The sequence below is a fragment of the Euprymna scolopes genome, chromosome 3 (genome assembly GCF_053919585.1).
Source record: "Euprymna scolopes isolate OS-2025 chromosome 3, ASM5391958v1, whole genome shotgun sequence".
Taxonomy (NCBI): domain Eukaryota; kingdom Metazoa; phylum Mollusca; class Cephalopoda; order Sepiida; family Sepiolidae; genus Euprymna; species Euprymna scolopes.
Genome location: NC_136484.1, coordinates 149603703 through 149622644, shown reverse-complemented (window position 1 = coordinate 149622644; position 18942 = coordinate 149603703). Strand labels below are relative to the sequence as shown.

At 30.9% G+C, this 18942-nt stretch overlaps 1 protein-coding gene across 1 annotated transcript in view; it reads right to left on the bottom strand.

Annotated features, from left to right (window-relative positions):
* LOC145259745 (uncharacterized) overlaps nucleotides 1-18942 on the bottom strand; it is a 99941-nt gene that overhangs the window by 25934 nt on the left and 55065 nt on the right. Inside the window, exon 2 of the mRNA XM_080117453.1 lies at nucleotides 11180-11284. Within this exon, the coding sequence (XP_079973579.1) occupies nucleotides 11180-11251 (72 nt within the window). The 5' untranslated portion in view covers nucleotides 11252-11284. The remainder of the gene's footprint in view (nucleotides 1-11179; nucleotides 11285-18942) is intronic.

Below are 18942 nucleotides of genomic sequence, written 5' to 3'. Positions count from 1 at the left end.
ATACCTGCTATTGTTTCACGGATAAATACTGTTAGAGCAACTCTTCTGGACAGCCTGTGCAGAACTCTTGATAATGCCTTTGAAGACACATGAAAAGTAACAGACTCTGTAGAGAGCCCTGATGCATTGCAACTTTAGCATTAAAACTTTACTAATTGTGTTATTTTTCTAACAATTTTTGAACAACTTCCCTAGTTTACACAAAGCTCACCAAACAACATCTCTTGACACTCAAGATTTTTCCAACTCTTCAAAAGCAAAATACAGATTTTTCTTCTAAGGGATTTCTCTTGTCTCAGGATAAATATAGCACCTGTGATACTATGCCAAGGCATAAAACCAAATTGCATTTTTGCTGCTTATCTGACCGTTTGCTGCTCAATTATTCTCTCGATCACGTTCAGAACCTAATCCACTTTAAGCTCTCGGTAGAAGTAATTAGACTTACTCTTTATCTTTGTCGTGGTTGATAATCATGCCAAGTTCCTAGTCTTTTGGAATAACCTCTTAGTAATTAATTCAGCTAAAATGATAATTTAGAGGGGTCACTGCATTTAGCTGTTAACTAAAAAGTTGCAGCTTAGAGTGCATGAGTAATTCTCTTTTATTGTTTACGTTTTTAGAGTTCAACCAAACACTTGCGCGACTTACATATCATTTTTTGAAAAATCCTATTTAGAAATAATTTATTCAAAAAAAATATTTTACTGATAAAATTAGATCTACTAGAATGCATTCCGATTTCTTTGAAACCAAATCACCCATTTTTTTTTTTTTTTTTTATTCAATTTTTTTTTTGATATTCCTCATTAAAATATGAAAATTTTGGAAACTACATAAAATAATTATAGAATAAGACATCAAAACAGCATTACTTTAACTTCCCGGCTATGTTGGGTAGAAGCAGCTAATACAATATACAATGAAAATTTGATTACTTTTTAAGTTGCTTCACTTGGAATTGAACTCAAAATCTTCAAGTAGAATGCATTAAAAAATATTTATGCACTTAGATTACCTACTGAATATGTGTCTAAGATCATTTTTTTGGGAGGGAACGAGGGATTTATAAACCCAATATTTAATGACTACTTTTTTATGTATACTCATGTTGCATTTCCTAAGCTTGTTTTATAACTATTGCATTATCATTTAAAATTCTAAGATTATGTCCTTAATTATTACTTTCCATATTGTGTTCAGCTCAGCTTATTTATAGCCTTGCATAGACACGGATTTTTTTTTTTTTTTTTGTGTTCCCTGATCTTGCATTATTGCTCTTATTTTAACCCATTCCACAAAGTAAGGCTATAGGAATCTCAGAAATTACTAATCTGAGGGGAAACACGAAAATTATGCATAACTGACCATGTCGAATTTTAATATTTCCCTTCAGATTGTTTTTAGAGCTTTCGAGCTTTAAGGGTAGCAGATTTAATTTTTTATATTCTTTGTCACAAGTGCATAGGGTGGAATATATAGTCTTGAGTCATGTTTCCTTCACAGGAGGACTAACTTAGAGTTATCTTCAAGAAGTCAAATTACTTTTAAATATTGGTCTTATAGGTTATAAATTACAGCAATGAAAAAGGGAAAATTGTCTGAAGTATGTAACAATAACACATCTCATGTTTTTATGTACGTTATCACTTGTCATGCTCAAAAATATATACAAAATGACATTGATTAGCAAAGATGGTGATTGATATGTTGCTGCTAAGGTAAACACTTCTGAATTTACCGATTTTAAAATGAATTATTCCAAAATCAATGTCATTCCAGCAAGTAAAAAAGTACAATTTTAAATAAATACATTGCAAAAATTGAAATTCGTTCAATTGATTAGAAATTTATTTAGCAAACATTTATTTTTACAGCAAAAAAACAGAATATGTATTTAAAAAACATTTAGTTACCAATGACAATTATTTTTACGGGAGAAAGTAAACAGTAAATTATACAAATTGATGTGGAAAGCATCATGAAATTTCTACTGGAATATTTGCTAGTAAGCAATATCAATAAAATTGAATTTCCGAAGCATGATTGTAATCTAAACTTAATCAAACCATTTAAAATTCTAAATCTTGATTTTCTAGTTTTTCTTTGATAATATTTTGTAATTTGCATATGTAACAGTAATATGACAAAACAGTATGTGTTACTAAGCAAATTTGTCAATTTTTTCATGTATAAACAGAAACATAAAAACATCACTAACGGTTGTATTTCACACACACACGGAATTAAATGAGGCAAGTCCGTTTATTGTACAAAAAACAGAATACAAAAGATTTCCTTATTCCATAGTTTCAAAAATTAGGCTTTTTCTTCAGAAGAAATAACTAACAAAATAAAAGTATAGAATTGCTAAAGAGTTGCTAGTTAGCATAAAAATTTGTAAACTTTAAAAATTGTAAAGTCTGAAAAAGTGATTTAAATTGTATAAGGATATTGAAAGTGATGTTCATAAATCGAGACAAAATCAAATGACAAACTCCAATCAATGAAATTGGTTGATAATAAATCACAATAGAGCAGAGTTCAAAAATCCCTAGGAAAAAAAAAAAAAATTCTTTTGTTTGTTTTAATGAAAAAAAAAAAATCCAACTGAGTGCCCAATTATTAAATAAAAGCATAACATTTATTTATCAATGATGTTATACAAGATCAGAACACATCAAACGATACCCTTAATTGAGCTGTTACGGTTTAAAAAAGACAAAATAATGCAAACAAACCGTTGCGCTTATCAGTCATCTATGAAATCAGTATGACCTCAAAATAAATGAAAGCTTTTACATTTATTTCCGACTTATATTTACCTAGTGTTACACAAGTAGAAAAATAGTTAAAACATTAAAAATCACAATGGTTTTTCAATAAAATCAATTGAACAAATTATTTAAAAGTGTAAATACTTTCTTTTTTTTAAGGAGATAAATTTAAAGAATGGGTAAAAGCATGAAATTTCTAAGGAAAGCATCTATTTTGATATATGCAATTTTGACTTTTTTCATATTTTTAAATACAGCTAAAAATGTCAGTGGTACAGTCTTATTTCTGATAGTAGGGGTGGGGTGGAGGAGAATGAAAAATATTAATAACTAAGATAAATGAACTTTTTTTAAAATAACCCCATAGTTTTCTACATTCTTGAGAACATTCATTTTTTTTACTGTATTTTTTTTTAAACTTGATTTTTGATAAAACTGGTATTTATTAAATTTACAGGTAATTTAAAATGCAATAACTAAAATATCCATTCTTGAATGGGTTCATATGATGAATTTAAAAAAATTTTTTTTTTTTTTAAATAATTTTTGTCAAATAGAACAACCTGTAGGTACTTGTACCCAACCATGAACACCAACTATTTTTCACATCAAACTTGATCATGTATCACATCCAGTTCCCATGGAGAAACAGAACAAAATAATCTTATTAATAAATTGTTGAAATTTAGATCAGATTCATTGTGGTTTCCACTTGGTTAATATATATATATATATATATATATGACACTTAAAGTTACTAAAAACTCAAAGAGGGGAAGGAGCCAAAAATATTTGTTTCAAAAACATAGAAACTGGATAAGTCAGTCAGCTCCTTTTTTCATAAAGAACCAGTTAAGAGAGATGGGGCAGTTGAAAACAGCTGTATGTTCAAAAACGTAACATGACTGTAGATGCATAGTATAAGATTTTTTTTTTTTTTTAATGTTGCACGTCTGTTAAAACTCAGCTATTTTATTATCTACGCCCACCGAGCAATGCTAGGTAGTACTGCTAGTCTACAATAAAATACACCAAGACTAAAAAAGAAAATAATGAAGAGATTTTCCTCTACAAAATATAAATAAATCATAATAGAGACACTAATCATCTCATATAGTAGAGTTCTCCACCCTCTGTCTACATGATGAAACTTAAACATGTTTATCCCTTGAGCTGAATATAAGAAATGATATATTAGTTTAGGGAAGCATGTCATTTAAATACTACAGTTTTTATGGGTGGATAAGCTCATGTTAATCTGTTTTTTGTTTTCATTTTTGTTTTGCTGTAAGTAACAATATGAATGACAAGAAAAAAAAACAAACAAACCAAAAATCCTTTACTGATGACTCGAGAAATAAGTAGTTCGGTTAAAAACAAAATCACAAAAAAGCAACAAATAATATGAGTAAAAAAAAATATATTGCATCAGATTTTAACTTTCCAATGAAAAGTTAAAAATAAAAATGGCTGTAAAGACACTTTAGCTAATACTCTTGGGAAAGGTATGAATGTCTTTCCTCCACTTAGCATATGAGAAGGTAGACTAAACTAGACTCTGAAGCCTTTGTAGGGCAGTTAATATTTAAGGAAAACTCAAAACAATATCAGTTGTTTCTCTTTATCATAATTGCATTGAATTTTTCCTTGCCACTATAAGCTGAATCAGGAGAAGTGCAGATAGAGATTGTGCAAGCCTTGCTTCATTATAAACTATTCATTGTGCAGTAATTATCTCTAAAGGCAGGAAGCCAATAACAATTGTACAAAAAAAAAAAAAATACAGATGAAATTTATATCATGCAAGAAGAAATCCAATGTTTAAAAAAAAATTACAGAAAAAGAAAATGGTTCAAAATATTTAAATGAAATAAAATGTACATCAATTTGAAAAGGCCACAAAATTACTTTTACGTGTTCTTGCATCTTATCTAATAGGTATCAAAAAGCGAAATTTTATTTTCATTATATCTGAACCCTTTTCATGTGGGCACATAAAATCTTTGAAAACCAAAAAATACAAAATTTATTTTGGTAGCAGAAATTAGCTACTAATTATGACCATTAAAATTTAATGAAAAATAATTTGTGGTCTTTGTGTGCTATTTGTTCAGAAGCCAATTTTAAATGGATAACAATGTAAAAAATAAAATAAAAATGTATACTTCAAATAAGTGAAAAATCCTTACAAATGTATAATCATATTTTTTTATTTTTTTTTACATGGGAGTCACCACTTATCAAGGCCCGGAGGCCACTCAGGAATAAAGGTTATTGCCTGTACAGTAATCAATGAGATAGTATTGTAGTAATCATTAGTATTGGAGATTTGATAGAGTGTCTTAAGGGAGTGGTTTGTCAGGAATTTGTTTATGTTGGATTTGAAGACATCCAGGTTGTAGTCAGGTGGGAAACAGGCAAACGGAAGAGAGTTCCACAGTCGTGCACTTCCGAGAAAGAAGCTCTGCTCATGGAATCTACGTTTGGATTTAGGCACAGATAAAGAGTGGGGAAAATTATTGACAGTAGTTTCAGCCAGACGGATGTTTCTTGTGAAAGATTGGCGAGGGGGTACAAGAAATTGGAGCTCAGACGAGCACTTGCCACGGAAATAACGATAAAACAAAGACAGGCTCGCAACGTCTCTTCTGTGGAAGAGAGGCTGCAGGGAAGAGAAAAGGGCATCCCCCACTAAGCTACGAAGTCTATTTTGTACTCTGTCAAAGCAGGGTAGGCTAGTTTTTAGCAACTCCTGCCCAGATGTGGCAGCAGTACTCCATCCTTGGACGTACTTGGCTTTTATACAGAGAGAATTGCATCAGTAGTGAGATATCTTCTGGAACGGTAGAAGGATCCCACCATTTTCCCAGCGTCCTTGGCAACAGACCTGATGTACGTGTTCCATTTCAGATCAGGAGTAAAGGTCAAACCCAGAAGCTTGTCAAAACATGGAGCCTCCCCAAGACGAGAGCCATCCATTTCAATTGATGCCAGATGGGGATCAGAGCGTTGATGATGTAAAGATAGAAGAAATTAGAGAATTAGAGAGAACTTTGTCATTTACGGCCTTTGATGTGTTGCCATAGATGGTTGTGTCATCAGCATAGATGTCAACGAATGACTTAAGTATGTGTTTTGGGAGATCATTGATGTATTTGAAGAGAGTTGGGCCCAGGATGGACCCCTGACGGACTCCAGCATTAATACTGTGGGTCTCTGATTTCTGCTCATCAACCACTACTCTTATGAACCTATTGGAGAGAAATGATTTAATGATTGAGAAAACATTTCCAGTGATACCATAGCTGGAAATCTTGTGAAGTAGGCTCTTATGCCATATCTTATCGAAGGCCTTTGATATGTCAAGAGTAATTGCCCTGGAAAGGAAGCCTTTGTCAAGAGATTCACTAATCCTATGAGCTATAACCGTTAGCACATCTGCTGTAGATCTTGCAGAGCAGAAACCATATTGCATGTCACTAAGAAGGTTGTTTCTGTTGAGGTGGTTGCCTACTTCTCTATATAATATGGATTCCAACAACTTACTCATGACACACAGGATACTTATTGGTCTGTACTGAGAGGGAGATGAATTTTCACCTGAATTCTTAAATACAGGGCATACTAACGAGGTTTTCCAGGGTGTTGGAAAACACTTCTTAAGGCAACGCTTAAACAGTTTTGTAAGTATGAGGGCAAGTTCTGGTTGGAGCTTTTTCAGCACTATAACTGGAATGCCGTCAGAGCCAGTTGCTTTACTGGAATCAAGGTTCTTGACTAGCTTGGCGACCTCACGCACAGATATTTGTATGTTGTATAGCATGTTGTCTGTTATAGGAGGAAATACAGGGAGTTGATGGCCTTTGTCGCATAGGGTAGAATTAGCTGCAAAGTTCTTGGCAAATAGTTTGGCCTTGTCTGATACTAACGAGATGATCTCAGGTCCATTGATGATAGTTGGGATAGAATGCACGCTTCTGTTCAAGATCCTGTTTGCTATTTGCCAGAACTGGTGGGAATCAAGCCGCAGCTCAGCTACTTTGGATTTAACGGACTGAGCATATAGCTCTCTTGCATTTTTTATTACTCTTTTACAGTGGTTGCTGGCAGTCCTGAAAGCAGCTTTAGTCTTAGTATATCTATTATGTTGGTAGCTATGGAAAAAGTGATTTCTGTGCGCGATGGCAGAAGCACATTCAGGGGAGAACCATGGCTGGCTGTTAGATTTTTGTTGGAATTTTTTGGATGGTATGAATCGGTCTATGCCTACAATTAACCATTCGGTCAGGTCTGGTACTATAGAGGACACATCCTTTTTAAACATGGAATGCAGAGGTAGGTCAGATATGAATGTATGGAAGTTATCCCAGTCAGCCATAGAGTATCGATATACAGTGCGGTGGAGAGGTACGTCTGAGACTTATTACATTTCATTTTTATCTTAACTGCTACAACAGAGTGGTCGGAGGATCCCAGAGGAGATTGACCGGAACATGAACATAGCTCAGGGGAAGTTGTGAGGAAAAGGTCTAGAAGGCTTGCATACTGACCGGTTGTATTGGGCACACGGGTAGGTTCGTGAACAATTTGAGTGAGGTCATAGGCAGTGGCAAGATAATGACAGAACCTCCCCTCATCATTGGTTTTATTTGAGTGGGTCAGCCATTCCACATTATGGACATTGAAGTCACTGCAAATGTGAATGTTAGCTGAAGAATGAGCAAACAGGATGTGGTCAATTTTCTCAGATATGCTCTTAAAGATAGTAACCCCACTGTTGTGGGGGCGATAGAGGGCAAATATAAATGCAGTGGTGTAAGCTAGTGCAACCCGGAAGCACATATAAGGTAAATTAGGGTCTTCTCTGGAGATATCCCTACCACATGGAAAGCCATCTTTGATGTAAGCACATATTCCACGCCCATGGCGATTTTGGGGGTCAGATTTAGATGTTAAGTTAGAGTATTCTTTTATTATGAATTCGTCTAGGGAAGTGGTTGGCCCTATGCCAGTTTCACTTAGAAAGAATATGTCCAGTTTCGTCTCCTGTAATTGTCTTTCAACCTCTGGAAGGTTGGAACGTAGACCCCTGTTGTTGGAAAAGGAGACCTGGTAGTAGAGGTCTACGTTGGAGGATAGGGTTCTAAAAATTTGGAAAGCAATAATTATTAAATTAAGCCAGTCTAAACATTGAGCAAAACTACCTTAAAAATAAAAAAAGAGCTTTGTTCATATAAAATTTATTTCAACAGTTAACCCATTGAATCTTCTTAATGATTCATAGCACAGTAGAGATAAAGAGAGACAATAAATTAATACAAAAAACCTCCTCAGATTTGAGTCATGTAAAAAGACCAATACATAATTTGATAAAGCAAAAAAAAAAAAAAAAAAAAAAATCATTTACTAAAGTATTTAACCGATTATTTTTCTAAGACAACTTAAAAGCTGATACTAAACCCACCATTAGCAATACCATACCATTTTTTTTCTTTACATCGAATAAACTCAAATCAATTGAAAAAAAGCATAAAAAATGCAGAAATATTATCTTTAGTTTTTTAAAATTGGTTCATTAAAACTGGAGTTATGACCATTCAAAGTATGAAAAATGCATGGTTCACTGAACATTTTGTCTTAAGTCAGTCCTATTCAAATGCATATAAGTTTATGATAGAAAATTGTAGGAAATTTGCACAATTTACAGACTAACCCATCTTTAAAAAGCTGCATCTTCAGATTTTTTAAAGATATGATGAAATTTTTAATATGATACTATGAAAGTTCAGATGGCTGTATTTATGATAATCTCACTTGGTAACTTGCATATTTCAGTTTCATTTTAAGGGTTTTTAGTAGAAACATAAAAATTTAATGTATTTAACATTCCTATCCCGTTGAAACGTGTTCTTCATTTATTTTTATACAAATAAACTTTTGATACTTATACACTTCTGTTACTATGCTGAAATAATGTTATTTAGAAATTCATTTTTAAGATGGGAAGGTGTTTTGTAATTATTCTGTATTTTCACTTAATAATTAAAAAAAAAAAAAAAAAATTCAAGTTTTATATTTTTAACTTGAAAATAGTAATTAAAAAAAAAAATAGCATGGTAACATAAGTGCATAAGCACCAAACTTTCTTCTAATCAATTGTTTTCTGGCACTAAAATAGAACATTATCAAAAATATTCTTTTTCTAAAACTGATGTTTTCTAAATAATTAAAAATAAATGTATACCTTATTTCTATAAGCCACTTTGTAAACGTTTTATGATTTTACATGATGGCATCGCACATTGCTCGTGATGTATGACACTCAAAAACACAAAACACATCAAATATTGGCGCTTGCTATCATTTCTATCAATGCATGCATAAAAAGTTCTTAAATTCTTTTTAAATTTTATAACAAAAGAAATAAACATATTGGCTATTACAAACCGTTTGAACTATTTCTATATGGATTTATTTTTGTATTAGAAAGCCTCAAATTAAATATGTTCTAACTTTTGGAAAGTTGCACTTGTTTTGTTCAAATTCCATAATAAAGACATTTCTTTTCTTTTATTGCATAAAAAGTATGAAACGTCATTCGTGTTGAGTATTTATATGAACAGACCTAAAACGCGTGCGTCGGAAAAGTCATCTACCGCTCACAGATACGCCATGACTGCAGTTTCATCATTATAAAGGCAGAATTAAATTTCAATTTCTTGGAATATACAAAATAAAATACCATTTTTAAGAAAATTTTATTTTGAATTTCGTCATATAAGTTTTATATTGATTGATGTAGGAGAAATATATTAATTACGGATTTAAAAACTGACTGTCAGATTAAGTAGCCGAATATGCTTTGTCCAGCACTAAATGGTATGTCGTTTGGTATTACTAATACTATACTGTTGAGTTATTTTTTCTATAAATGAGACTTTATCTATGCACAGAGACACAATGTTATGTGCATCAAGTTGATAAACATCAACATTAAGTAAATTGCCTGTCAGTAAAAATAGTAATCAAACTTTAACCTGAAAGAAAAAAAACTAACGATGTAAGAGAAGATAACATTTGGATGTAATCAAAATCTTTTTTTTTTTTTTTTTTTTTTTTAATAAATAAGCCATCGCAAGTAAAAATGAAAGGAAATTTCACTAAATTTAGCCATTTCCCACATTTAATTGGCTGGTTTGTGATACCTAATGAAATGAAATGACTAAAATGTACATCAATTAAAATTGGAAGAGGTCACAATTATTTTTAGCTATGTTCACACATTTATTTTATACTAGTGAGGGTACCCGGCATTGCCCTGTTGTGTGTAGGTGGTGTAGTAAGGACCCCCCCCCCCCAAAAAAAAAAAACTGGTAGTAGCAGGGCGGGGGATCAAAACAACAGTAGGCAGCCCAGGTTGAGATTGGTATTTTTCAACAACACCTATCTTATGAGGATCTGTCGCATGTGTCAAAAGGTTTTGCGGCAGACATACACACACACTTTGCTTTACTTTATATATTAGATAAAAGTCGCTCCAGACCATGCATGAAGTCAATTGATGTAAGGAGCTAAAATGAATGACAGATTATTAATGCAAAAACAGAAGATACCTATTGACTAGTCTTGAAAAGACCAAATCTATAGGTAGAAGCAAAACAGTCCGCAGAAAGAGTTCCAGAAGTTTGCAGTTCTTGGAAAGAAGCTACTGAAATAAGCTGTAACAAACATCAAATTGATAATGACCACTAGACCAACAAGTCAAATGAGCTAGAACAAAGAAAGAAGGAATAACTAACAATTCTAAAAAAAATCATGCCTTAATAGTATGTAGAGAAGAAACTGAAATTACTAATATCACATCTGTGACAGATAAGGCACAAAAAAGAAAGGGTTAGGGAGGGGGTCTACCTAATTACAGATATGCTTCAAACCTTATTAATAACCCTCAAATGGAACAGATTCACCAACTCAAATAAGACAACACATCTGTAGCAATAGAGAATAATAGCCTCTAGTGTGAGAAAGTGTTCAGAGCGATAGAGCACAGACTCTACGAGAAGAGGTTTGGTCTTTCGATTGGTCAGGTTTCAGTTTGAAATGGCACTTTCATCAGTTAATGGGCAGATTAAACTGATGTATTTTATTTTAATTATTTCCCAACATCTTAAAAAGATGTTCTTTCAGTTGCACTAAACGTTTAAAAAGCATTAGATTTAAATGGGATCATCTTAGTATCTGCTCTTATTTATTTTAGCACTAAATGACATGGTTGCTCTTAAAATGCTTGATAGGATTAAAGATAAAATTATTCATTTTTGTCTAATTTTTGTCTTTCAATTTATTTTTCTTTCATGGAAATTACAATTCTTTTTCAAGACAAGCATAGATAATCTACTTACAAGATTATCCTGGGAAGGAATCTTAAGCCATGCTGGAGCAAAGTCATGCCTGGGCACGTTACTTGTTGCCATCAGAGTTCATTCAACATTTTGCACCATCAAATCCTGCAATAAAATAAATTGTAAAATAAATTTAATAAGCAAATTATATTAATTATTCCAGATTATAAATTCAAGCTAAGGTATATAAAAAAGCAAGAGAAAATGAAGCATTTAATGTCAGTTTCAAAGGGAATCAATGCTTCTGACATTGATTATCAGTAAAACAATAGCTATTGAAAAATAAATCCTTGTATATTGAATAAAATTTCACATAACTAGGAGAAAGTGGGGTTCATACCTTTTACCCAATATTAATGCATAAAGGACCACCATAGATCTATTATAATTCAACTGTACATGACAGATTACACGGCTCAATTGAATAGTTGTAGTTCTATTATGCACCCCAGAAAAATGCAATAGAAAATTTTTCACATTTCAACATGCATAATATTACCTATAGAAACGTTAAAATTATGTGACCACTTACCTGTCAGTTTCTTACCTCTTACATTATTATTTACTACTAATTATTTAAATAAAAAATGCAATAGTATTAAATAAAATGCTTTAAAATTCTGTTTAAAAATATACAAAATTAAATCTGCCATATTAAATTTTTATTTTTTTTGTAAACATAGTTGAAAAAAAAAAAAAAAAAAAAGAAAAAAAAAATTACTTTGTGACCCATAAAAATTTTAAAGGAATTTGTAAGCAATTAACTGCCAACTAATCATTTCCAACTTAAAATTTCTTTTAGTATAATCCTCATGTAGTAATGGTTAAATTTTTTAAAGCTACTTTATTTCCAATAATTTATAGATATTAAGACATTGTTTTATAACAATTTGCTTCAAATAATAATTTTATGACTAGATGGTAATAATTCAATTTAACCGTCATGATTATTAAAAAACTAAAATGCTAATAAAATAAAAGTACAGCAAAGTGAAAATAAAACTGGATAAAAAAGAAAAAAAAAATGAAAGTAAAAAGACGCCTGAGCAAAACTTAAAAGAATTGCAATGTTTTCTTTAGTGATAAAAAGAAGTTTCTTCTAAATAAAACAATTTAGAAGTAATATTTTTTTTTATAAATTTAATATAAGGAAGTCCAATAATAATTAAAAAAAAACTAAAAGGCAATGATCAAATGGTTTTAACAAACCTGACCGCCTCCTGTAAATATTATTGACTCTCCAGGTCTATATCAAACACTAACGGAAATGAAAAATTTCAAAGGAGACAAAACAAATCCAGAATATGTAGAGGAGCTAATAAAAATGTTAAAGAATTTTACAAAATGCTTATTATGAAAGAAATAAGTCATTTTTGCATTATTTCATTCAGTTGGGCAAATATGAACAAGTGGAATTTCAAAATTTTGAAACCACCAACAAAGAAAAACCTTGGAAATGCAAAATTAGGCATCTTGCCAAACCCTTATATGGTACAAGCTACAAATAGTAATGGCTGTGTGCTATATAAATTTTTCAATAAAGCAACCACACAATATTATATTGGCTTTTACTAAGGGTTGAACACTGATAGTGTACATGTTTCAATAACCAAAAATAACAATAACAAACCTCAGTCTATTTTATTCTGTAGAAGTACCTGTTAATTTTTAGTATATATATATATATATATATATATATATATATAGCAGTTTGTATTATATATATTTCCCCTAAATCTCTCTCCTTATGGAGGGGAGACTAAAACTTGCTGCTATAGTATCAAATGATCTGAAATAACAAGGGGAGACCTAATTCCAAATATTTCTCATATGCTACATCTCCCCTCTGGTTTTCATACATTGAATAAATTTCACAATGTATAAAGATTATTTGATACTGGAGATATTCATAATCGTACCGTTTCCAAAAGAAGGGAGACATAACAGGAGAAATATTTGGAATCAAGTCTCCCCTTTATTAATTCCCTTTCCTTATTTGGTTTATGACATAGCAACCCTTAAGTAATTTATTTTTAAACAATGCCTGTTAAGGGTTCCTTATCTTCTCTCTCTCATATATATATATATATATATATATATTATAAACACTCCTATAAACTTGTATTTTTTTATGTATTGATATTCATATTGATAAATGAAGCATGCATGCCCCCCCCCCGTGAGTGCACAGTGAAGGAGGCATAAAAAAAAAAAAATGACTAAGTTCAGCATTACCAAACTCCTGTCAGTTTTTGGTCTACAGACATGAAACTTAATATGTAGGGTATTCGAACTCATGCGAAACTTTATATTTAAGCTTTAAGCTGGGGAAAATCGGTGGAAAAGTGTGAAAATTATAAAAAATAGAATTTGCCAGGTGAAGGTCAAAAAACGGCACCACGAATATGCATGTGTAACGTAATAGCTAATGGTTCATGTTTTTATTTTTAGCCTTGCAAATATGTCTTCATAGCTCAAGCATTAATGTCAAAGGAAAAAGTAAATCATAAGCTAAATGTTTTGGTTTCGATTCTTGGTGGTGGTGGTGGTGCATGAGTTTTTTTTTTTTTTTTTTTTTTTTAACTTTTTAAATCATTACTATGTATTGGATCCAATATAATACGAAAGCTGCATTAATCAAAATATATTTAAGCATATTTTACAACCGGGCAATGCCGGGTGGCCTGCTAGTACTTAATAAAAAGTCGATTTTTCCTGTATAACTTTTGACACTTAGGAAAACATTGAGGCAATTCCTGTGAAAATCTTTCACACTCATCGTTTTCAATGAACACTGTAGCATGTTTTTACATAAGATTATGCGCATTTCATCACTGTTTCAGACAACTGAAGCAGCAAACCTGAAGTTGGCCTGCAGGACACTATATATACATGTATAGGAAAATTTGGACATATTTTATTCATTTGAAAATATGTTTTTTACTAATTGTCATAAAATTTTAACTTCTAGAATACTATTGTAATCTTCAAGACGCCTGCAAATTTTCATGTAGTTTTGTCTCATAGAAGCAAAGATATGAGCATTTCAATATTCAATTTAGCTACCAGTATAGATATATCCATAGATATACCACCTTTTTTTTGCAATTTTGTACGTTCTAAATCTCGAATAGATCAGAATTGATTAGAATTTAACAAATAAAGGCTCGTTGGGATAGTAATGAGCTGAATTGTGTAGTGGGATATGTGACATTTGCTCTTAAGGTTGCGCATTAAGGGGATCATCCAGAGCCTATTTTTAACACTTTTTTACAGACATAAAATGTTTCAATCAGTCATTTGTTTTCCTAGTTTTACATATGAATTACAAAATATCTGATATTTCCCCAAAACCTCTGGCCTTGATGGAGGAAAGACTAAAACTTGCTATGGTTTCAAATGATCTAAAATAAGAGGCGACTCGATTCCAAATATTTCTCACATGTTACATCTCTCCTCTTTCGGAAATAGGATATGACTATGAATATCAAATAATCCTTATACACTGTGAAATTTACTTTATGTATGAAAACCAAAGAAGGGAGATATAACATGCGAAATATTTGGAATCAAGTCTCCCCTTGCTATTATTTCAGATCATTTGAAACCATAGCAGTAAGTTATAGTCTCTCCTCCATAAGGCCAGAGGTTTTGGGGAAATATATATAATACAAACTGCTATATATACTAAAAATTAACAGGTACTTTTGCAAAATGAAATACATACTGGGGTTTGTTATTTTTCTTCATGGAGGTAAAAGGTGATTTTAGTATTCTTATTGCTATGGACAGAGCTCCTGCACTTTCACACCTAACAATTTGATAAAAATATGTGGTAGCATGTTTCATGTAACAGACATTTCTGCAGAATATGGATCAGGCTTTGTTGTATTTAGTGATTTTATTATTATTGCTATGGAGAGGGCTTAAGAATGCTATTCTTTAATTTCATCTAACAATTCAATAAGATATAGCACGTTTCGCGTTTTTTCTTTATAAAAAAAAAAGTTTATATATATAAGTAAAAAAAACAAAAAAAACATTTAGTTTTATTTATTTTCAAGGTTATATTTTAACCTAAACGTTTGATATGAAAAAATAATATTAACAGGTATTTCTGTGAATATGGAGCAGGATTTGTTGTTCCAGAATTTAATAAAAACATACCATAAACAACTATTTGGTTTGGTGACAGTCAATGTTCACACTAATTTTATTGCTGTTTTTTTTATTTTTTATTTTTTTGTGTGTGTAGTGGTGGTGGAGATTTTACTATTGTTATTGCTATTATTTTAACTAATAGTACTATTTTGCTTTTCTACATTCTTCATATTTTTTGTTTTCAACGAAATCAGATGCAATAAGTCTTCACAAGGTTCCGTTACAATTCACAGTCATCTAGTGGATGTCTAGTTAGTGCTTTCTCTCGGTCTTTCCATTCTCTTAGACCCTTCAACTATTTAGCATGGTGTCAGTCTAGCTTGAAACTATGTTTATTATTATTGGTGATAGTGAGTTTAATATTTTATTGCTATTATTTTTACTAATAATACTATTTTGCTTTTCTACAGGCTTCATATTTTCGGTTATTATTGATTACTAGCAATATCTATATATTAATACAATAGCGTGTGTGTTCTTTTGTGTCATGCTTACACCCGGCTCATTTAATTGTTATGTCCTTTTATTTTTTGTCATAAATAATTTTACCAAGAATTCGTCATAAGTTTTAGTTGCAGTTTCGACTACAGCTGATGGCACTTAAATCATCTATTTTTTTTTTATAATTTTATCAAAAATTCTTCATGAGTTTTGGTTTCAGTTTCGACTATGGCTGAAGAAATTCAAGTTTATATATATATATATATATATATATATATTTATATACACACACACACACACATACATACACATATTTTTTCATAAGTTTTTATTTCGGATTCGATTGAAGCTAATGCACCCAAGTCATATGGATATATTTTTTTTTTATTTTTGAGATCGCAACTTTATAACGTATAAAAATCGATAGAATATTAACTCTATAATATATACAACATCTGCAAGAATTAAAATATCATATTTAGGCGTACTTTACGACCGGGCTTTGCCGGGCGTTTGTGCTAGTTTAGATAAATACTTTTGCAGTTTTAACAAAAAGTTACTGAACATCTACAGAATGCCAACATCAATATTTTACATATGAAGGAGTCCCCTGTGGAATTTCCACAGGTCCCGTTAGTTATTATATCATAATTATTATTAGTAGTAATCTTATTAGTATTCTATTTTGTTCTATTATTACTATTCTGATTATTTCTATTATTGGTTGTATTACAATTACTATTATTTGTCTTACTGTTATTAATACTGTTTAACATTATATTTAGTATTTTTTTTATTTTCTTAGTTAATGTTATCACTTTTATCGCTATGGTTCAATGAGCATCATTATGAGTATTGCTATATTTGTATTATATTTTCTCAGTATCACTATTATCATGAACATTACTTTTTTATTCTTACTATTATCAATAATAATGTTAGTACTATAAGTAGTAATAGTATTACAAGTTTTGTTATTGATCGTCACTTACTATGACTTACCAGATAGTGCCATGGCACGGGTAGGTTAGTTTACAATAAATTGCTATTTTTACCTATAGCTATAGGAAAGGTTTCAAGCCTTTCCTTTTCCAAGAGTATGAATGCATAAATATCTACAATGGATTTGAACTCTGTGTAGCTCATTTCATAGTCTGCGACAGTATCCATTAGTCTAACCCTGCATTCTTTTATTATTTGGAGTCATTTATTTCTATTTATTTTTTTCATAAGTAATGGTAAAAACACACCTATGGAGTTGATAGCTAAAATGCTCAACTAACTTCTGAAATTTTAAATGTTCTACTCTGACTAAATAAATTTTTCACTATGAAAAATTTATAGATCTTATAAATAAAGCGAGATTTTCTATTTGCATGACCGGTATAGCTCCATAAAGAGAAACAACATAAAAATTTTGATCGTATGCACTTTAATCCAATTATTGATATGTATTGAGTGACTACTATCCTCAACACCACAGTAATAAATCCTTATCTCCAACTGATAACACTAAAGAAATACAATAGAAATATAATTTGAATTACTTTTTCCATATTTCACTACGCTTACTTCATGCTAAACACTACCTACCAACATTCATATGGCTAATAGAAAAGACGGGTTTGTATTACTGTACACGTAGATTCGAAAAAGTTGTTAAAAAACAAATATGTAACAAATAAATGTTATCAAAGGCAAGATAAGTTACTTTTCTACCTAACTGGATATGTTTTTAGTGTTTTTATTTAATGTAACATGTTTATTCAGCTCGAAAAGCATACAGTGTTTATCGATGTATTGGAAAATTTAAAATGGTATCCGACTCTCTTTGACACGGCGAGTTTGGAAAAAGGAGTTATAAAAACTAGACAAAAAAGGGTTAAAAACTAGCTCAATATATGTTACCGTGACATGGGCTGACATATATTTGATGGGTTTTTAACAGTATTTTACATATTTTTTATTTTTAACTCCTTTTCCCAAACTTACCGCGTCAAAGAGAGAGTCGGGCGCTATTTTAAATTTTCCAATACATCGGTAAACACTGTTTTTTGAGCTGAATAAACATGTTAGATTGAATAAAAACACTAAAAACATACCCAGTTAGGTAGAAAAGTAACTTATCTTGCCTTTGATAACATTTATTGGTTATATATTTGTTTTTTGACAACTTTTTCGAATCTATGTGTACAGTAATACAAACCCGAAAAGACTTTACAAAATTACCTTTTCATATTACAATAATAGAAACACTCGATCTCCTTTCCTTTTGGGTTATTAAAACTATACATAAAAAAAATGTCCTAAAATTCTGCTTTAAAATTCATATTTAATAACTATTATGTACTATTTTTTTTTTTTTTACTTTCAGTTATACAGGTTTTATTGAAAAAAGATTCATAGTCATCATAGAAGTTATTTGTTTTGAATGCAAATATTTCTCTCATACCGATTAAGCAAACAATTATTAGTTATCAGTGAGTTAGCATCAGAATTAAATTGTTGCATGAAAAAGGTCAGTTACCACAGAAATATGCAAGAATGTGAGAATATCCATTCTTAGTTATAAAACATGAACATTTCAGTTTTTGTTTGTATTTAATTTGTAAATATTTTTCATTTTCATATTTTAATTACTAAAATCCAGAATTGGTTTATTGTACAAAATATTCATTATTTATACATTTAATAATTAAAGATCACTATAATTAATATTGGGGGGGGGGGTCCAATAAAAATACTTATATGGGGTTCACAGATGGGAGTTGAAGTTTGTTTTTTTTTTCGTTTGTTACTTTCTCTTTCCTGGGCAACGCTTATGCTTGGATCCTACTAGTATACTATATAATGTTTATAGTGCTTTGATGATGGCGATGCACGTACATAGTATTTTTCAAGGTACTGAGGACACATTTGGAAGGAGGGGGTGTAAAAAAGAAAAACCTTACGTTTTTAGGCATTTCTAATTATGTATCATTTATTTTGAGTCGGCTCATTTTAACAGTCCTAAAGCAATGAATTCAATCTGACCCCAAGACTGACTCCACGGCATGCAGAAAATCGGTATTTATACAAAAAATTAAAGAAAAACAGAGGGGGAGGGGACAGAAAGGAAAAAAACTATTGTATTTCTATTCAAGCTTATGGTCAATAACAAT